Source organism: Strigops habroptila, chromosome 11 (assembly GCF_004027225.2).
Source record: "Strigops habroptila isolate Jane chromosome 11, bStrHab1.2.pri, whole genome shotgun sequence".
Taxonomy (NCBI): Eukaryota; Metazoa; Chordata; class Aves; order Psittaciformes; family Psittacidae; genus Strigops; species Strigops habroptila.
Window position 1 is genome coordinate 5,186,217 of NC_046360.1, and position 22,550 is coordinate 5,208,766.

Below are 22,550 nucleotides of genomic sequence, written 5' to 3' on the forward strand. Positions count from 1 at the left end.
ACTACTTGGCTTCTCCCTTTGACTAGCTGAGCTGTTAGACTCCATCAGGCCATAACATACATCTCCAGTCACTATCACCTTGGCTTATCCTCCAGAGATCACAGGGAAACTGGGATTCTTCATATTCTCTTGTGTATCTTTGCAGTACTTCCGTTTTGTGGCCCCAGGCCTTTGACCTGCAGCCGTGAGGGTTTTCTTTTCCAGTTAAAAGCTGCAACTGAAAACTTGTGTAATCACATGCATCTAAGAATGTGTTGTAAAAAGAATATCAAATGGACTGCCACTAGCAATACAGTTGTGAAATCTGCAGCACTGGAACTGCCAAGGCTAAACTAAGGAGCAGATAAAATCCTGGACTCAATTATCTCCTCCTTTTGATTTTTTTACTCTGTCACTCCACTGACTTTAGAAGAATTCAACTTTCCCCTGAAGTGCACCAGCGTAAGGAAGAAAAGAAACAGCTGTTAAAAGTTTAATGTTTTAAAACACTGTCTGCTTAAGGCTATTTTAAATGCTCTGACACTTCAGTTTTCGTAAAGTCTGTCACTTGTTTAAAAAGAAGGTATTTTGCCACTGATAAAACCACACTAAGTGTTATTGAAAGATTTATTAGCCTGCAGTAATATTCTACAAGTTGCCAGGTGCATTGTTATCCCCTCTAATAGAGTCCAAAGTGAACAGAACAAAGCGGGTACCAACCCTTTGCTCCATCAGCAGTAACTTCCTATCATGTAGGAGCAATCTGGCTTTGTAACTCTACAGCTGCTTGATAAACAGCAAGCAGGGAAAAAACATCACTGCTTCACTCCTCATCCAAAGCCAGAAGGATGAGATGCTGCAGAGGACAGGCAAAAATGCCTGTCAAATGTCCCAGAGCCAGAACTGATTGTAGAGCTTTGGGAAACGGGAATTCAGAGGGAGAAGCCACACCATAACATCCTGCATGGTCCCAGCACTTGCAACACAGCCCCATGGCTCATCATTAAGTCCCAGGTTGTGCAAGAGATACCAGAAGCCACAACCCTCCTTTCACTCCTTCTCCCCCAGGAGTTTGCTTGTAATACAGACAGAAGTTAGTACGTTTGCCTCCCATTTGCACCCTTATCTGAGATCTGAGAAAGGAACAAGATGCTCTAGAAGGAAATAAGCTAAAGGTATATTGTTAGAAAATCACACAATTTTGGATAACACACAGATTTTGAAACAGTGTATTATATAAAAGGGCCAGAGAAACTGTATCCCGTTCCCAGCATTAGCGCCATTCGCTATGTTACTTCTGGCAAGTGGCTTCTGGACAGAGACATTGAGAATAATTGGAATTTTTAGTTAACTAATCAAACAAAATGAACCTAAAGGAGTTTTCATTTCAGGACGACCAAAATGAAGGTTTTCAATTAACTTATCAAATTGGAAACCTAAAGCACTGGAAAGTGTTGCTTTGGAGACTTTTAGGCTTGGTTGAGCCTTGAAAAAATGGCCGTTTTGAAATGGGAATGTCTTTTCAAAATGATAGATTAAAAGATGTTGATTTTTCCTCTCTCCTCATTCTTGATTTAAATCATCTTGAGAATGTGATCCATATTAACAACCCAACAAAAAAAGTCTGCTCACCAATCTCTTTTCCATGAGGTCAGTAGGAATTTTACCATCTACTTCAATGGTCAGAATCTCTTCACAGCACTTCAAAATTCTCACTTTGACCTCTTTGTGTCTTGGATTCCTCATTTGTGGAACAAAGCCCATGACATGCCTCCACCTTTTTTTTTTGTGTGTGTGTGGTTACTCTGTCATGATGGACCAAGTAATTTCAGATACTGATTTGTCAACAAAAATATTGTTTCAATGGACTAAATTCTGTCCTGACTTATTCAACCAAGTTTGGCAGGAAACAAGTTAGTGCAGAATTTGGTCCAGCTCTTTAAAGATCTTTGAAGTCTCAGATGAAAGAACTGAGAAATAAATGTGGTCCCTGAAACGAAAAGACAAATGAGGTATCCTCATTCTGCAAGGAAAATGAGCTTAAACTCATCATTAATCAACACCAAGGAAATAGGAATAAAAGCTAAGCCACGAAGACATAATCAATCTATTAGATGCTACATGACAGATGCATTGAAAAACAGCAACGGGAAAGACACAAAGAAATTTAATCTTTCTTTATATTCCAATGGGCATCCTAAGCAGACTTTTTCTTCCATTTTCTATTCAGTACTCTAACTCCCAGAGAACAGAAACTCTAATTATTGTTGCATGCTGAAGGCTGGCCAGTAATTATGTATCTTTATCTTCATTAGATAAGATGTCTGTGAAAAAGGCTTGGAGTGAAACCGAGCAGGTAAACTGGAAACTCTGAGACACGTTTTCAATTAAGAGCTCCCTTTAAACTCAAGTTATTGCAGCTCAAACCTGCCTTCTTACTGCAGAGGAGTGAACTCTAGGGGTTGTTTGCAGAAGCCTAGAACATCTTGATCTTTGACTAGTGATTTTCTGTTTTGACATAGGGCCTATCATTACCATTGTTGTGCAATGGTGTACATATATGGATAATATTAAGCACACGAGCCTTTACTGGTATATTCATGTACTTACAACCAGTGTTAGCTATTCGCTTCAGCAGTATTACAACTTTAATTTCCTTGCCAGGGTTAGAGTTGAGCATATTTATCCTACAGATTGTTGTAGATTTATACCAGACAAAACCATTGCACAAACATCCGATGAACATGCCAAATAATTCTGATAAAATAAAACTCTGGAAAACAAAACTGACTTTAAAAGTATCTTCCAAATGATGTATTTGCTTTCAAATTCTTTTTATAGAGTTAAAAAACCTAAAAAGTTAGTTAATGAGTGAGTTAGTGAGTGAAGACTTAGTCTATTAACTTCCACAGGGAAGACAAGGACCCCAATTAATTTCTTTCTGTTTTTAAACCTAGATTCAGTCTAAGAGTTTGCTATACGTGGCTGATTTATCAGGTTCAAAAGGGCTTCATAGAAGCAAAAAAATTGTCTCTTTTAAGACAGCTAGACAGACACATTTAATCAGAAAATACCAACATGGTGCCTGTTCAGAGAAATAGAAACCCTGAGTAGGTTCTCAAATCAAAACATAAAAAATGATGGACTTTGAAATTGCTCGGGTTCATCTTGTGTAGAAGAAACTATCATGAAGAAATTACTTAAAGCAAGCCCAGTAAACGTAAAAATTGCATTTGACCAAAAAACCCCAAACTGTATAGAGATACCACAAGAAAAATCCTTTAAACCTGTACTGAGCTCTATTCTTCAATTATCCCACTCCAAGTTATCGCTCCCTCTGTGACATGAAGTTACTAAACCTGTAGGTATGTCTCAACCCCCCAACAGTTTCCCATATGACAGTAACAACCAAGCACCTACACCCATCTTTCCCTGCAAAGGCAAAAATGGTGACTAGGAAGAGTCTTTTTCAGGTGACGGTGCCCAGGGAGGCTTGCTTTGAAGCTAAACACTACTCTCAGCTGTTTGAATCCAAATTAAAATGAACTACCATAACAGGCAGAAAGCTTAGCAATCCAGTCAGCTCCAGGCTAAGGCAAATTTCACAAAGGCCAAGTCCTCAATATGGTGCAGTTCGCAAAAGTTAATGGGATAACAGGGATTTCCAGCAGCTGGAGGGGTGGCCTGTAGTATTTGTAATGGTTTTGCGACATGCTGGTTATGTTAAAAAACATTCCATTTTAACTTTCATTTGTAGCCATGTCTCTCACTTTCTCTTCTCAAGTGACAGACACAGATGAGTTTGTGAAAAGAGAAAAGCTGCTGTAGGCAAGCCAACATTTCTGTCACTACGCTGGAACACTTTCTACCATATCTCCCACAATCACCGCTGCTGACCATGTCCTTCCACTACCATTAAGGTGTGTTAACCATTAACCAAGCTGAGTAGGAATATGCAGGACTTCTTACAAGCTTTTAGCAGCAATATTGATACAAGTTGAAAGTTTCAAGAAGCAGCAATCTTCCTGAGGATCCAGTCTGACCATTTGATTTCAGTAATGAAAAGGCTCTTAAAGACACTCCTGCAAGCTCTCTCCTCGCAACTGACTAGGAATGTACATACTCTGTGTCAGAACTAAGATCAGCAGTATCTTACTGCCTGTCATTTATATTTCAAGGAAGTTCAGGCTATAGAGCTGTTGTACAGAGTAAATCTACTGGTCAAATGTCTTACCCAGCAGTTCCCAGTCCAGGACTGGCAGCCAACATGTCTCCTGTGACACACCCTAGTAGCAATTATTGTGACCAAAGAAAATACAAATTTAAAGCTAATGTTGTTTTCAACACACTACTGGGTCAGTACCAAGAAAAGACCCAAACTTTGATCCATACAACTCCTGTTCCAATGGCAAACCAACTTCAGAGTTGGTACCTTCTTCTCTAGAACATGAGCTGACAACAGTCCTACACAGCCCATATAGCTGAAAACTAAAAGGCAAAGGTAGAGTGAACTCCGAAAATAGTTTAAAAGTGAGAAGTGACAGACAATTCCAAGTATTTCACATGCAGGAGGAAAAATGTGTGATTTTGTGTTTTCTTTATTGCTCCACCGAACCAATCTGTACCTAACAGTGACAATAAACCTTCATCTTCCAGCAGTAGAACAGTTAGGAAGATGAAAGAACTTGTCACATTAGAGAGCAGCACTGGTTTGCAGGGCCTCTGTCTTTGTGTAATGGATCAGACTAGTATGATCCTACCTTAATGACATCTTCATCTGATGATCTGCACTCCACAGATTCCAGAAGATCAGTCACAGTGCCATCATCTTCCACGGAGATCACTTTGACAGGGACAGCCACCGTTTTTCCAGTCAGAATAGCTGTATTCAGGATCTCTGCTTCCTAAGAGACAAAAAAAAAAAAAGCCTCTTTGGTTAATGTATTTTGCTATTCATTCACTAGTACCACCTAAATTCAAATTCACTTTGATTTCTAATGGCTATGCCAAGAACTGTTCCAAGTGCAGCAGGCAGGAAAGAAAAATTTCCTCCCTTCGATCCTGGAACCAAACTCCCAGCTCTGATTCAGGCCTGTTAAGATATCTGTCATGCCCTAATTGCTATTTCATGAATGCTCATCAAGTATCAGAGAAACCCAACGTTTGAGGAATGACCCTGCACCACATAAACAAGGTGTACCTTGCATCTAGCAATAGTGAAATCTCCATCCTTAGCAGCTCATTAATAACCTAAATGATCACATAAAATTAATGTCTTAAGTCTTGCTGTTTAACCCACAAAACTGTTTTCTGAAAGGTTTTCTACAAATACTGAAATTCTGTGACACTATTGGACACATACCGTCAACATTTAGACCAAAGAAACAATGTGTAATTGTTAGGGAACAAGTCTGGTTTGGGAATTAGGGAATTAGTTTAAGACTGCCACCATTCTGGTCCTGTGTTAAATGACTGTATGTACCACAGGATTGCGAAGAACCAGGTTTTCTAGGATTATCCTGGCTCTTGCTGGCTAATGGTGGGCAAGCACTTGTTCACAACCATTTCTTTACGTGTAAATGACTCTCATGCAAAAACATTCTCTCCAAGAAAGGAAGGATGCTGAGAAGGGCCTGGGCTCTTTAAACAAGATGAGCTCTGCTGTGACCTGTGTCTCTGGTACATCGTTGTTGTGATGGTTATTGCAAAATGCATTCCTTCTGTTTGATTTATCACTTCTAATTTAAAAGCACTGAGTTCTGATCATATGAAGAGCATGAGCCTGAACAGTGCTCTCAGTTACCTGGATGTCACATCAGTCTCACACAGCAGATACCACTGGCTTGTGCCAAGATACAACAGAGAGCACAAATTGGTGCCTGAATTCTTCGGCTCCTAACTGCAAGATACTGCTCATTCCTGGAAAAGTCTCTGAGCTACTGAGAACCGTGCCTGTGAACCATAGACTATTCCATAGAACAAGAGGCCCTTGATTTCAGCTGGGTCTTGTGAAATAAAAGCTTCCAAAGCCCCCCAAGTGCTAACTCCTCATTATCTAAATAGCTCATGCTATGAGCTCTGAGAATGACCTGATTTCACTTGTGGAAGACAACAAAGTGGGAGATTGAAACCAAGTTACCAGAAGAAGATGACTCCCCCTACTGCCTCTTGGGCTAAAGAGAAGCTGAAATTTCCCTCATGTAAAAGACACAGATCAAAAAGACCTTTTCCTATTACTTAAAGAAACAGAGACACTTTATTCAGACTCAAAGCAATATTTAAAGAAAGAAAGAAAAAAAGCCCTCGTCTTTTGATAGCTGCTTTGCCCCATCCTCAACGTGATTTTCAGGGGAGGGTGAAATAAAATTTCACAAAAAGAGAACTTAAGAAGAAAGTCCTCTCCCTCCCTCAGCACAAAAGCCCTTCAGATATTTTGAAATCATAATTCATACAAAGGTGAGAATATCTGCCTGTACCGTAAGGCCTTTCTGTCTTGAGTGTACATTTGTTCTCAGTAGAGAATATATTATTCAGGCAACTGAGCTCTCAGAAAGATTTGTAATTAAGTTTCCAGGTTCTTTTATTTGTTTCTCATCTGGGCTCTGCAGCAAAGTTTCCGCATGCAGGTTATTTAGATATTTCTGCCACTCTCCTTTAGGCTCCATGGAGCTGCAAATGAAGGCAGCTTCAGCTTAACAGAACAAGCGCTATTAAGCATCCACTATAATTACAGAATCCTAGCATTAGGTCCTGATTTTGATAACATTTGGGCATGAATCTCATTTCATTGGGACTATCTGAGGCCATACCACATGCCTAGCTACTCGCACCTTGTACTAAGCTTAAAAAACCTGCGCCCCCACGCAGGAACAGCTTTCTTCCTGCAGTGATACATTACAGTATGACCCTTGCAATTATTTTATAATGCAATGGGAAGTTTAATAATCAAGCCTTTGAAACAGTGTGATTAATGAGGTCTGCTTACCAAAGGCAAATGTAATTTCCCCTGGTAAGAGCTAGTAACTGAGAATGATTCTCACAAGCTTCCTGAATTTCTTTCAAGTTTCTGAATTTTCCAAGTGCTAGTTTTGGACAGTCATAATACAGACTGCAGCCTAACATACCTGTTTCCTGCCACTTTATGGCAATGCATGAAAAACTAGGCTACTTAGGCCATCTGCTGCTTCACCATCACTACCCAGCTTTCCTTTTCTGCTACCTTCTAAAAGCATGTGCACAGCACATCTAATCCACAGCTAATTCTGCATGTCCAGAGTCTCAGTTGCCTGCAAAGCTCAGTAACACGGTCTCAGGTCCTGCCTCTGAGCCTTCTATGTGCCGCTGCAGTCTGACAGATCTGTGCTTCACCTAATTGTGTGAATAACCACAATTACTCTAATGACAGTATTTAAACGCAAGGAGATGAGTGTATTCATGCCTGATTCTAAGGTAAGGTAAGGAAGCAAACTTATATGTTGTTTCCAGATTCAGATTCCAGGATTCCAGATTCAAAGTTTTGTAGTTTTTGTCTGTATCCATGTTCTAGATCTATGTTCAGAAGCAAAGCATTGCCAGAACTGTGCACAGTCTCTATCACACGTGACAGCACTGCTGATTCTTAGGCAGCCATAAAACTCTCCAAACCAGTCTTTGTCCCCTCTCTCCCCAAAAGAAATGAGGAAGGTGGGGGGCAGGAAGCAATGCCTGGAGTTCATACAAATTTTCTGCCTTCCTATCAGCAACTACTTGTCCAGTCCTAGAAAACAAATGTACCCAATACCTCTCTAAAGTAAAAGAAGGGCAAAGCCAGCCTGTGATGGTCTGAAGGTATGCTAACCTACACTACAATAACTGAGCTGTGCATTCTGTCTGCAGTATCTCTGCATCTATGGATGTGGAAGATGATTTCTTTAGGCACCTAGTCTACATCCCACCTTTGAACACTGAGGCATAATAACCATTTACACCTATTTAGACATCAGGAGCAGAGTAAACCACTTCTTCAGCCATTTGTTTAATGGTTAGAAAGGGCCTAGTGTTCCCATGGTGAAACCATATAAAAATTATTTCATTTTGAGGAAACAAACATGATACTTATTTAGCTACGCAGAGATTTACAGTTCAGAGTCTCAGCATGTAAATGCTATAAATCTATATAGTTACTAATTTAAAAGTGTTGCTTTTTGCTGCTTAAGAGATAAAGGAATCTTCTGAAGAAATATTATGTTCTTTATCCATAACTAACACAGATTATAGGAGATACGATGTCAGGGCATTGCAAGATGGGAATAGCTATGCTTTTGCAAAGCTATAGCCAAATATTCTAGCAGCCAGAAGTTGATTCCCTGAGCAGTTATTAAAAAGATGCTGAATTTTCTCTAACTATTATGTAGCATATCTCTATAATTCGATCCTCCCAAGTACTAAAATGAAATAAGAATCAGAGAAAAACATTTTTCTCCATGTAATAGAAATGGAAGCTCAGGTAATATTTATTCTGATATTGCTACCACGTGAAAAAAAATAGTAATAGTTTAAAGAAGATTCTGGAGTAAGTGTTCCTTACCTACTGAAGAGATTCATATTAAATAACTGAGCATATTAAGCCCTCTGGCAGAAACATATTCAGAAGATGTACACAGTAATCATCTATTTAAGTAGAAATGCAGAACTGAATACCTATTAGTTTTTCAAATTTTAATTGGTAGCTTCCCTGCAATTTAATTTTCTTTTGCACGTATTTTGCCTTATAATTCCTATGGCGAAAGAAAGGACTTTAACAATATCTTTACAAATCTTAAGGAATTTCTTTTTCTTCCCCTAATTCTCTCTGTATATACACAATATCTCCCAATGTTTGTATTAATAATATTTAAAAGAAACAAATACATGACTAACTCATGCTTGGCTTTGAGGCCCCAAATCAGAAAAAGACAAAGAAAAGTTTAGTACTAACTGTTTGCCCCCTTTTCCAAAAGCATTTTAGCATGATTCCACGTATCATTTTGATGGTGAACCCCTGTTAGACCTCAGAAACCTCACAAAACGACAAGCAGAAATGAGTGAGGCACCAGCTTGTTTTCAAAGAAGACCTGCAGACATGTTTCCTCAAAACAACTAGGACTGATCTGCAGCTCGGTTTGGTGGTGTGCTCCTCCCTTTTCTGCGAGAGCAACAGCCACCAGTGGTGGTCATGGTGGTTGCATCCAGCTTGCCCTGGGCTCCAGGGAGACATACAACACAACAGCTAAGGACCATAAAACTTACTCAACAGCTGAGCCAACTGAAGTATGGCTGGTATGCAAATATGACTATAAGTCAATCATCTTACTTCATAAATAGTGGACACCCCACAGCCTGTGGACCTATCCTGCACACCAGGATCTCCCCTTTAGTAGGGATACCTCTCAAGGTTACTCCTCGAGGTTGAGAGAATCCTTATTACGTCAAATAATCGGTAAGTGAACTGGGAGTAAGCGCACTGAAACTCTGAAATCTTAGCTAAGTGATAGACAGGATCAATTGCACATATATAATCCTTTAGACATGAACCACTGACCAAGTCTGGGACTAAGTCTGGATCCAGCCGCACCTAAACTCGCCTCTGAGAAGAACTTTAGAACACAACTCTGCTTCTTTCTTGTGAGTGAAGTGCATCACTCCGTCTGCAACACTCATACCCTTCAGAGGAGAAGTACTTGTCCTACTACAATACACAAGAAAAATGTATTAAAAAGTCCCCACAACACTATAATACATGTTCTGTAGCACAGAGATCTCCAGTTACATTTTTTTATTACAGCAATGGAATGTATTTTTGCAGGCAAAACATCTAACTTGTAAAATCAAGCATGTTACTTGTTTCAATAGGAATCTTGGCTTTTGGGTTTACTACGTACAGGCGGCAATCAGGAACAGAATAAAATAATCACTGTAATCTCCTGAAGTTCAGAGCATGCCACCAAATGGGAATGAATGGCTGCTTGAAAATCCATCCCACTGGCACTCATTAATATGTTTTATTTTCCTGTGCTTTTTTTTCTACTAATCAGGCTGTAGAGCATTATTCCAGAGCACCACCTTGAATCCTTCCACTATTTATTTTAAAAAGGCCTAGATTTTCTTCCCCTTCAGCTAGCAGCCATCTTATTTATATCAGAGAATCCATGCTTCAGTCATGCATAACTAATTTCAAATCTTATTTAGCATCAAGTCTCAGAATTAAGAAGCTAAGTGACAGCTGTTTAATTAACTCCTTAAGCTGATTAGAAAGCATTACAGAAATCCCCCCAAGGAAGAGTTTATAACTGTCAAGAGAGCCTAAGGCCATGTTAATGCTTCTGTTTAAATTTAGTAAGCTTCTAAACCAATAAAGTCTAAATGCTTGACATCCTCATGGATGTGGTCAAATTCAGCTTTTTTCCTCATGTTGCCACTGCAAGGACAAGAAACAAAAACAACAACATAGAAGGGATTTGAAAAGTCAGAAAGCAGCAGCTGAACAATAAAGCAAGTAGATGCATCTCTCTGAAGGAGATGCTGCGAGTTCACACTGTCTGACATTCGCTTATACTGGATTAGTACCCAGCGCTGGAGTAAAGCTGAGCTTGCACCTTAAATGCAGAGTCATCTCCCAGCTTCTGGTTGCGAGTACAAAGGTTTGTTCGTGGGTTCTTAAAGCTTAAATCCACCTTTAATGATAAGATTATGGCAGCTGAAATACAAGTTTTAGAAGCAGCTGGCAGGGCTAGATACATGGTGGTGCAGAGAAGCTGAAAATGCTCCAAAGCAGATTTCTTTGGTTGTAGAACATTATTGTCAGCTCTGAGCTTGCAAGCAGCTTGAAATAAATAAAATATAATTGTAATTTCTTTATTTGCCCTGTAGTTTCCAAGCCTTTAAGATGCACAAAAAAAATAAAAACATTGAAAAATTAGCTGCAATTCTTCTGTGTCTAAAAGAATAAAGTAACTGTGGCCAGAAATATCACAAAATAATTTGTGAGGCCTTTAATATAGACAGAAGAATTGCAAGTACAAGTTGAAATACTGCAAAAGTATGAGAAATTATAAGAAGCCTGAATGCGAAAATGTGAAAAGACTGACATGAACTTCCAAGTTTGCTGTTTAATGTGTGCACCTTTCATTGTGCAGAGTGAAACGTGAAGTCACTGCGAATGGGAGAGAGGAGGGAGATATAAAAGCAAATTAATCACGTTTAAATTAAGCACTTGCTACTTAATCAGTTTCCTTTTTCCTTGGTACAGGCAAGAGAGCTCCACAATCAGATGTGCTGACACAAGGTTAAAAAGGACCATCAACAGAACCCCAAATGCGTGTTTCTCTGGATAGCTCTACCTGCTGACTCCTAGTCTTCGACACAGCTGCTAGGGAGGGAAAAATGGATTTTTTTTTTTAATAGCAAAATGTGATTGCAAACCCATTGTTTAGAAAGTAATGGGTGGCACAATCAGTGTCTGAATATATATTTCATTCTTTCTTCTTCAGTCTGTGATTCTTTGAAAAGCGCAGGCTGCCACAGAATGGGGGAACTCACCTTCAGCCACGCTCTTGCTCCTCCTCCACTGGGGCACAGTCAATGCTTATGGAGTGAGCAGATTTGGCAAGAGCGAGCAGTGAAATGAAAGCACATACACATGTAAAGCACAGCAATCACAAATTTCCAGTTAAAAAGAGAGAAAAGCCAATGGCTGGATTTGCTGTAGGGAAAGAGCAACATGGGATAATCAGAGACTGTCTGCTCCTCCTACTGTCACACAAGACATTCAGGAAACATATCCAATTGTATTTAATCTGACAGTCAACTTTTGCAAAGCCTTTTGGCTATTTTATATTCTTACTAATGAACTTTCATCTCTGTATAGATAGAATCTATCACTGTTAAGTCTGAGGAGGAAGAAATAAAAGCTAAATATGTAAGACACTGCTGTGTGTAGTAAACAGGGGGAGAAGGGACAAATAATAGGTAGGCCCTACAAAGGAAAAGTGGGATCATTAACAAGTTGACCAGCAGTGAGAGGTCTCTCATTACAGACTGTGATATTCAGTATAAAGCTCAAGAAGGAAAGAAACGCATCTTAGAAGCAAAATCCAGGTGCTGATGTATCTGCCTCAGTGAAGTGAGGCTGTGGCTCAGGCTTGTTTCACATCTGTATGGTGTTACGACCAGGCGATCCTGGATTGCAGACACTGCCTGTTATTGTGGTCCACATCTTTAAGTGATGAAAAAGCCAGGAAATAAATCACCTCACTCTGAGGGAGAGAAAAAAGTCTTTGCCTGTTGTGTCTCTTTTCCTTGCCTTTGTCTGTCTCATGTATCTACAGTGCTCAAACCAGGGATCTTTTTGGGGCATTTGTGCAGTGTCCAGTCCATAGTTCAGAGCTGAGCTCGAGCTGCTGAACCACCTAATAAAAGGTGAGTTTTCTTTAGGGTGAAACAGGGCAATGCAAGAGCAAAGTCAGGGTGGTAGGACATTGTCCCTGTTTTTGGTGCGAGGTGTTCTTTACAGCCCTGCTGCTGAGATAATGGCACATGAGGTTTTAACATTTTCAGCAGTGACTTCCCAAAGCAGAAGTGTGTAACTTTAAGCCTGTACTTTCTGCTAAGGATTTCTGGGAGCCAGCACCACACACACAAACTATCTAGAGAGGGTAATGAGCTATTTAGCAATGGGGCAGTTTGTAACATTACCAGTAAGCTACCCAAGCTGTACTGGATTTTCTTGATGCTCAGATAGCTGAGGAACCAAGTCCTCCCATGGGAGTTCAGTTCCTTCTAGCTGTAGAGTCAATGCAAATTCTAATTTGTCTCATGTTTAAAGTCCCTTTAATGCTTTGATGTCTAACATTTAGGAGTTATGTTAGCATACTTTCGGCAAGTCCTTTAATGCTTTGATGTCTAACATTTAGGAGTTGTGTTAGCATACTTCTGGCAAGTCCTCCTTTGGTGTTTTGGTGGTTTGCAGCGCTAAGTAGGCTACCATGATCCCAGGAAGCTGTCATGTACGTTCTCTGTTTATCAAAGTCAGAGAGCTATAAGTCTGTGAATTGTCAGGCTGCGGTTCTTCAGAGAAATTGCTAATTAATTCACAGGCTCCAAACTGTAACTCCATGAAGCTGTGTGTGCATGCGTGATTTTGGTCTCTAGACAGACTGCTTTAGCTGATAATCAACAAGGTTTGCTCTTAAAGGCAAACAAACAAGCAAACAAACAAACAAAACAAACTTGTGGAGGAGTTCTTTGCTTTTGCTGAGCAGGCTGCTTTTAGACATCATTGCAGGAGGGAAAGGCATGTCTGTCAAAGGAAGACCTTTCAAAGAAGCAGAGCTGGGAGATCTGGCCTAAGGTACATGAATACACTGTGTCTGATGCCTCTGAATTGCTGAGACTGGAGAGACTGGTAGGGACATGTCATGCAAAATTAGCTAAACCCAATCAGAATTTCACACATGGGGTCAGTATCTCAGCTCCTGGATTGATGTGCCAGTGTGAAGGCTCTTTTGATTCTCAGGCCTGCAGTTAGGAAGCCTAATGCAGAGGTTTGGTGCCTGCAGGGGTTGTGGAGCTCTGTAAGGAGTGGACTATGGGATGTGATGTAGGGATTTCCAGCAACAAAATGAAAGCTCTAGGATATCACTTCAAAGAAAAGATGCCAACGAGACTTGAGCAATGCAATTTAGCAGAGCAAATATTTGGTGCGATGTGTAGCAGAGCCAGAATGACTGGGGTCAAAGTGACTGAAACAGCTTCGTTTTCATGGAGGGAAGCATGAAAAATCTCAAACCAAATCACTGCCTTGCATAATATGTTGGGGTTTTTTAATTATTCTTCTTTCTGCTGTCATGCCCAGGCTGTACTATGAGCTGCACATGAATACTCCCCATCTTCCACATCATGCTGTGAGCTCAGTGGTCAAAAGGGAATACTAAGGGACATGGAACCCTATCCCCATCTGCCACACAGCTCCTTGGGGCCTGGCCAACACGGAGCAGGTTAGAGCAACCCTTGGGATGCAGAAATATCCAGCAGAGACATTTGACAGGGGTTTTTTTCTGTCATTCTCTGCTTCCCAGAGCCAGACAGCGATGAAACCTGCATTCTCCCCTGCCTGCACACCCTGCTCCTCTCCCCTCCTGTGGCCACTGCTGCTCCTAGAGTGGGTGACCCTGGGGTAGGTGACCAGCATGGCTCCGTGCCACCAGGCCCTCCCTCCTGCCCCAGTGCTCACTGTCTGCTCTGGCCACAATCACAGTTCAGCACTGTCACAGCCAGCAAGTGACAAGATGAAAGAAAGCAGAGTCTGGGAAGGGTGGGAGATGGGACTGGGAAGCAATCTGAGGCAGAGAATGGGGAAAGGGCCAGAAAGGAGGGGGACTCTCAGTTTCTCCAGGGCAGGTTAGCCACTGACTAAAGAAAATACAGGTAAAGTGCTCTGCCACTTCACCTTGTTAAGGGATACAGGACTTGGCAAAATACGGTACATATAGCCAGTGTTGCAATGGACACTGGGCACAGCTGAAAACTGAAGCTGTTTTAGCAGAGACCTCCCTGCTCACACACACTGCTCTCGTACTCCATTATCTGCTCCCTCCCTCCCACATAATCACACGTGGGATGAAGCCTGTTTCTGCACTGACTGGAATTTCTGATACTCTAGATTACGAATGTACAAATGACTCAGTGATCACAGCAACTACATCAGCTTCCTTGGAAAAATATTTCTTAGTACATATCACAGAGGTGTAAATGATGTGTCTTTACGGTACTAGGGAACAAGCTTTCTGTAAAAGGCTGTGTGGGAATCAGGCCCCACCAGAGTCCCCTGAGATAAGCAAAACAGATGGAACAAAAGGAGAGTCCATGTTTTATTTTCTGATTAAGTTTAGATTTTTCTATTGTTCTACCAACAAATTGACACCTGAAAACTACTTCAGTATCATCTTGCAATGTGTGATGACGCACCTGCTGAGGTCTGCCTGCCAGTGCCTTGTGCAGTTTTGCTCCTATGGTGAAGCCCTGCTGTGAAACATTCCATTATTTTCACATACCAAACCACCTCCAGGACCTGCCTTGGTGACTCCCGTTTCCTTTGTGTTTGCATTGACCCATCTGAAGCCTGCCTGATGTGGGCAGTTGTGCAGATGCAGCCCTCCTTATTCTGGATCTCGACAGAAGCCTCTCCTCCTCTGCTGCTTGTCAAGCACCAAGCACACAGCATCTTCATAGTCTTTTGGACGTCAGAATCTCCACAACCCAGGCACACAATGCAAATACCTCATTTTCACCTCAAAGCCCATGATGGTTTTGCCCCATCCTCGCTATATGCTCTGTCGGCTCCAACCATTTTCCCAGCTTTTAATGTCTACCAGTCAGCTCCGTCACCAGCCCATCCGTGCTTTTTCCCAGGACACCTGCAGAGCTAGTTACATCACAACCTTCTTTAAAATTCAGCTCTCCCACAGGAACTACAGGATGTTGGAAGTCTTGAACAGACAGGTTTGCTCCTCTTCTCCCATCTCTCACAACTTTGGTTTAATTCTGTGAGGTCAAGCAAGACCTGTCAGCAAAACAGGTAAATCAAGGTGCACATACGGTGTTTAGAAATATATAGAGAGATCCAGTTCCCTCCATGTCTACAAAGTACTTCTCCAACGGGAAAGCCATTTAGCACTGTCTACCATAACAGCAATCCTAACACATTTATCAACGCTGACTTGATTTTCTCATCATTTTAGAAGTTCTGCTGTCATCCCTGAAGTTTTCCAGAGGCAAAACCTGAGAAGCAGTAAGGTTAGGAGAGCTGCCCAAACCACCATAGAGCCAGCTGCAAAGCCAGGAGCATCTCTGGAGCTCTGCCACCCCATTCCTCTTGCTACACATGGAAAACCCTGATAGCAACATACATGATGTACAAACCACAGTGGGAAGACAAGGTGAAAATGATGCAGTGACAGTGAGAAAAAAGCAGATTTGCAAGGATGAAATCTGTCCCAATCTGGTAATTACTGTAAGCTCCCATGGCAGAGACAGACAGCAAGGACCAAACTATTTTTTCAGACTCTAAAGAGAAGAAAGACTTTGTAAGGAATAAGAGAAGTCATGTTCTCCTGGTCACTGTGCAGAGGAGAAGCGATTAAGTTGCCTATTCCAAAGTTTCCGTCAATATTGGCCTTGGTAGTTTTTGTAGCACATTCGTATGTAGTAATGTCAAACAACAAGCAGTCTGAGCTAAATCGGGATCATCACAGGGGCCTGGAAACCTGCCCCAGAACCAAAAATTCATTCATGAGCAGACTAAGGGTGAGCAGCAGGGAAGCCTGCAGCCATCGGGCTCTGCTGGGTCAGTAATTAGCTCTTCATTTGAACTTTAAACAGAAACACAAAAATAAACACAAGGGACATTCAGAAAAAATACGATGTTCCAGCTCCCATCTGGCGAATGGGGCCAAAGTCTGCTCTGAGACATGTGATCATGACCTTCGTGAGGACGTCATGATGCCCAGGACAGAATTTGGGTCACAGTATGTCCTTAGAAAAAAATCCCTGACAGTGACTGGGGTGAGGATGCTGGTCCCTGCCTGCAGAGGCTGCACCCTCCTGCCACTGTGGGTAAACTCATCCCTTCGCTGGGTCACACCATGTGTTAAGAAGTGCATGAACACTGCAATTCTAGGAACAAAAGTAGGGAAGTGCCTTTTATCCACACATACTGTTGGTTATAACACTGCCATGTCTACAGCTGAGGATCCCAAAACTACATCTCTTTACCTCTTATCTTGGTAAAGAGATTTTGATATTTATTTATTAATTTTTCATATGACACAGCAACCAAACTTTTATTTCCAAACCCCTCCCCAGTTACAAGTTCCATGCCCATAACGGTATTTAGTGCCTGGATTTTAGTGGCACTACTAATTTAGAACTTTTTCTGTGTGATTAGCCTGTGACAACTGCTGCCAGACCCTTTGCAAGATATAAATGGGTGCAATTTTGCTGATCTTACAGACATGCCAAGAAACTGACTCATACGTTTATTTTCCCTGCCATACATAAAGGCTACAGTACAGGGCAGTATAAGAATCTGAATGAAGACAGAATATTTTTAGGTCTGATAAAGTAGGCAGAGATAGAAAGTAGTGAGCCCGCAAGCTCTGCTTTGATCATTTAGCCTTTGCAGATTTGTGACAAATTGTTTTTTCTGCATGAATCTAAACCAATACAGATTTACATGAGTAGTTAAAAAGTAATACCAACTGGGAAATAAAATCCCTAACAGCACCACAGAAAAGCAATAAACTTAAGAAGCGGTTAGACAGACAGAAGAGTGAGTGATCAGAAATGCTTTGCAGTAGAAAAAAATTAATAACAGAGAAAAGGAGCGGCTGGACACTTGTAAAGCTGGTTGTGGCAGGCTGAAAGCAGGAAATCCAAAAAGCCATTAGAAAAAAGACATGAAGGGTCTTGTAATAATATCCTGGGGAACATGCATGCTGTAGATTCAATGCCTTTAAGATAATATTGTACATTCTGCAACTATTGCTTAATGACTAATCCTTCTGGGATGATTGGTAGAGAACTTATGTTAGTGTCAGTCCAATGTCCTTAAGGAAATAAATCTGGACATCAAATTACGTATTTTGTACCCAGGACATTTGAAGTATTTTCCTAATCTGATGTATACAGAGATCTGTATCCAGTAATTCTTCTGATGTCACTCCAAGAGTAACAGCTTCCTTTTCTTCCTTCAGCTTCTTCTCAAGTATGAGAAAAAAATCATATAGATAAAGTACTATATTAAGAACTAGTCACTCTATAATGATTATGAAGTTGTGAACCTGAACAGTTCTAGGCTGCAACACTCACACTGACAATAAATGCTCTTATTTGTAGTGTTAGATAACTGCACAGGAGGCTGTTTCCAGGGTCAGGCATCTAGAAAGGACTGGGTCTCATACTGTATCTGATGACTTCAAGAGCAAAATTCTCACTGATTTTAGTGAGTGTAACCCTGACAACTAACAGATCATCTGTCTTACTGTGATATGATATTCTGTAATCTTAACCAAATGCAACTACAAGTATCTCAAGGTCCTGACTGTATTTTGTGAATTTTGAAAATTAAGAAAGAGATGCATGAGGAAGGAGTGTTTTCCAGACAACTTGTTCAGAGGCAAGTTTACTGTTGGGAAGGAAGGGGAAGGTACAGAGCCTTTTAGGATTATAAAGCTCTTGTCTGACAAATAACTGCCTCCAGATGCCAACATTGAGCCTGGTGTGACCATTTATCACCTGTTACCAGCTATACAGGCTGCCTCCAGACACTGGCTCCTGCAGGAGCCAAGCTGATAAATGGCTGCAGTAGGCTCAGTACTGGATTGTGACAAGCTTATTTATTGGGTTAAAAAAGAAGAAAATCTTTAGATGACAGCAATAAAAGCTTGGTTCTTCTTCAAGGTGCCGCCAGACACATGGGACTGAAACAATCTGACTTTAGCTTTTATTTGCTTAGGTTTTCCTGTTTGTTTGGAATTTACTACAAGCCAGGGGCCCTGCAGCCAAAAGCTGCACAAAGCTCCTGACCTACATTGATAAAATGACAGTTTTGCTCAACAAAAGCCTGTTTTCAAGAATCAGAGTTCTTGTGATGGCTTGCAGTGACTTTAGTGAGATCTAGTCTGAGCTGCACTGATAACTTATCAGTGGTTAGATGGTAACCACAATATCCCCATCATGCAATGCTTCTTTTATGCTTTTCTGCTTTCTGCATTAGGAATTTTCCTCACTGTCCCCAGCATTTCAATTCCCTCTTCAGATAAAGCAAATCGTCCTTTTTGCTTTCCCTTTCTAACCTCCTTTAATTATTTGAGAAGGGCCCCAAAAGGGCTAAAAAGGCGATGCAAGAAAAAAAAGATGACTGAAAGCGGCTACAAGTGAGATCCATGGGATGATCAGTGGTCTGGTGAAAGAGAACCAAGACCAGAGAATCGTAGTCTTGTATCACAAAAGAGGAAAATTACCAGACGGCAGGGTTCAAAAAAAACCCAGAAGATGATGTTTTTCCACATAATGTAGCTAATAATGAAATTCCTTGCACAGAAAACAGGAATGTTTGAATGGATTGAGCTCCATTGCAATTTAAAAGCAATCAAATAAATTAATGGAAGAAAGAAATGGATCACACTTCCAAATCACAAACATGCTGAGTTACGCATCCTTGAAAGCAAATTCTTTTGCTCTTATATCATTCCCATGGCATCTGCTATCAGCCCCTGTTGGACACGGGGAAATGGATCAGAAAAATCTTTGTCCTTAGCCAGTGAGATTCTCTAGATAGAAACAGTACTCTATTTACTGTAACTGTAGTTTAAAAGCAGAATTAAAACTTCTTCATCTATTGTCCTGCTTTCAGGGACTCATTTTATTGACAGACTTGAAGAATTGTATTGGTTAATGGAATGGACTTTGGCATTAGTGGAAAATATAAGCCCTCAATATCAAATATTAAATTATTCCTGATTAATTCTTTTACAGGCTTGGACTTGCAACTGATTTAATACTCCTGGATAATTACTTCTATTATAACTGTGGCTTTGATTTTTAATTAACCGTACAAAGTTTTTCATTCAAATCTAATATTACCTTTGTTAACACTGTCAACTCCCTGTTCAGAGATTCTGTTCATATTAAACTCTGATGCTCAGACCTTAAAAGTCTGCTTTTCCACAACTATGTGAACAGATCCTAGAAGAGCTTTTTTTATTCTACATCATCATCTACAAAAATACTGTCTCCAGTATCCTGAACACTGCTGACAAGTAACCCCATTCTCTTAGTACTACTGCTCTCACATCACCTCATCTGACTCGCATGATTCCCCAATACTATTTTGATGGCCATTTTTCATCTCCTGATTTTCAGCTACTTCACTGAAACTACTGACAACGTTTAAGTTAGGACATGCACAGAGCTTCATCTTTTATTGGGGACAAGAACTTCATCTCTTTTCCTGACTAATGAAAATCTGGAATAGCTCTCTCTACAGTACTTTCTGATTATGCTGAGATAATGAATGATGCTGATACAATGATATGTGTATGATGACTTTATTTTTCTTCTCTCTGGCCAGAGAGAAGCCTTTCCTGCAAGAAGCTTTATGATTAAAAATACCAAAAACGTATTGACTCTGTCGCTTTGGGAGCAGATGAGTGTTTAACCACACTGAGTCCTGGCTGCAGCAGCATCGCACATTTGTTGCAAGGTTACTGGACAAGCCAAAGCACAACATTCTCAAACTTGTGTGCCATTACTCACCTAAATCCATACTTACAGACCTAATTAAGTGACTTTACTCCATTAAAATTCAACACAAGTGAGCTGCCTTGTAATTGTGTGCTGACCACTTCCAGTGATCAGGTTCCTTATAATTCAGAGTCTGGACATGAATTTAGGTGGCATACTTGAACCATTCACATCGGAATTTTATCCTTGCTTTGAAAATGTCAGTTTCTACTTTAACTTCCTTGTAATAAGATTCACATTTGCCTATGGAGAGAGGATATTGTCAGTACTTACAAACTCCCTTGAAATCTTTGTTTGGATAAAGGGTGAGACATAGTATGTAAAATGCAAAGTGCCAGCATCACTTTGCAAACTATCACATTGTGACAAATGGATGGAATCTTGCATTTTAAAACCTGCTTCCTTCTCGTGCTTCAGGGATCCCTTGAAGTCTCTGTTATTTTGTGCATTTTCTGCCTGCCCACATTCAGCATGAGCACAGCATCTCTGCCAGCCATCACTGTTATTTCTAGAACAGCTTGCAGGGTGACCCAGAGCTCTTTTATCTTGGGGGTCAAGCACAGCCCTCAGTGCTCCCAGTCACAACTGGCCAGTAACGAGGATGTGAACTGAGTCTTGGATGACCATCAGCCATCTGACAATTTGTTTCACTACTGCAGCATGACCAGAGTGGCTATATGGGAGGCACGTGTCTCTCTCCAACACACGTTACCATCTCTTCCAGCCAGAAGCTAAATAGTCCCTGCAGAATTCCAAAAGCTGGTGATGGTCAGTTCTCACAAGTGCTAAAGAATTTCTGAGAACACATGAAGATCTGGCAGGATTTCTAGAGATTCTGAAGCTTTCAACTATTTTTCCATTAGGATTCCTGAAGGAGTTCAACTGAGAATCAAAAGCTTTGCAGAAAACATTTTAAAACAGAAATGAAGACAGAATGATGTGCTGCTGCTCTACTGGCTGGCACCTCGGTGAACTAAGATGGGCAACATCAGGTCTCAAGCTGTGCTCTGATTCTGCCCAGTCACTGAGCTGCCTCTGCACCTGCCTGCACCCAGAGAAAAGATGCTATAACTTATTTCAATTTATGTTAACTCCCAATTACGGTAACAAAAATAAGAAAATGGAGCCTAAGAACATAATTATGTTGTGCTTGAGGAAATGTGGAAATAACCATGAGTTGCTGCATTTAAAGACTTTTTGAAATGAAATTATTTGTATTCAAATATGTGCAAAACCAATGATCATTTCTGGTTTTGATCAACTCAGCTTGTTCTTTGGGGAAATTAATTCGATGCTCTGGGTGTAAACATTCTTTCAAAGTGCTTACCGTAGAGCAATGTTTTCCTCCTGCTCTCCTTCGCACCAGAGCAATTTTCAAACCATTCCCGTTGACAACACAAATGAAACAGAAAGACCACTTCATCAGGAGGACCAGAAATTGCAATCAGAGAAGTAATACTTAACATAGAATTTAATCTGTATTCACATCATCTCCTCTCTTTTCCAGTCCATGTGTGGGTGGTATGCGGAGACTTTAAGCAGGAACAGGTATATTTATGATTGCTAAAGACTACAAGTAGACATGCAGCAGCTTTAGACAAAACGTGGTTTGCTAAGCTACCACGCCAGACCAAAGAGAAAGCAAAGATCCGTGGGAGAAGCTCATTCACAATGAACAGATATCATCTATTTCTAATTAAGTCACAGTGACAAAGCATTTAAAATCTACTAGTACTGGTACCATCTTACCAGATCTAGATGCAGTACATTTAATGTCCCCTCAGAGAGTGCTGTTCAAAGAGGAGGGGATGTTCATATTGGAAATGGATGTCTCTGAAAGCTGGCCAGGAAGAATGCTGGAGCTGAGCTTTGCTTCCTTGCAAGTGGAATGAATCTCACAAAGTATATCCATGTACTGCAGTGTGCAGAAGTTACAGCTGTAGTTAGAGCAGCATCATGCCAGAGGTTAGATGGGGCATTTTGTTCATGACTCCAGCTCCAGCATGCTGACAGGAACATTTCATCAGCTCCATGGCAGTTCAGAGGATAGGGGGATGAAAACTTCATGGTTTGTGATTTAGACAAGAAGCCATGAATCTGATATCCCTGCTGGGAAAGGGAGAAACATGAGCCAAGGATGGATGGCAGTGAATGAACAGGCAGAGCTGAAGGATGGCAGTGAACAGGCAGAGCTGAAGCCTGGGAGCACTTTTCCTGCAGAAGCTAGCAGGATCAAAGTTTTATGTTACTAG

General features: G+C 40.9%; 1 protein-coding gene across 1 annotated transcript in view; it reads right to left on the reverse strand.

Moving 5' to 3' along the window:
- Positions 1-22,550, reverse strand: part of TMEM132D (transmembrane protein 132D) — a 242,444-nt gene that overhangs the window by 37,319 nt on the left and 182,575 nt on the right. Inside the window, exon 5 of the mRNA XM_030501888.1 lies at positions 4,740-4,883. Within this exon, the coding sequence (XP_030357748.1) occupies positions 4,740-4,883 (144 nt within the window). The remainder of the gene's footprint in view (positions 1-4,739; positions 4,884-22,550) is intronic.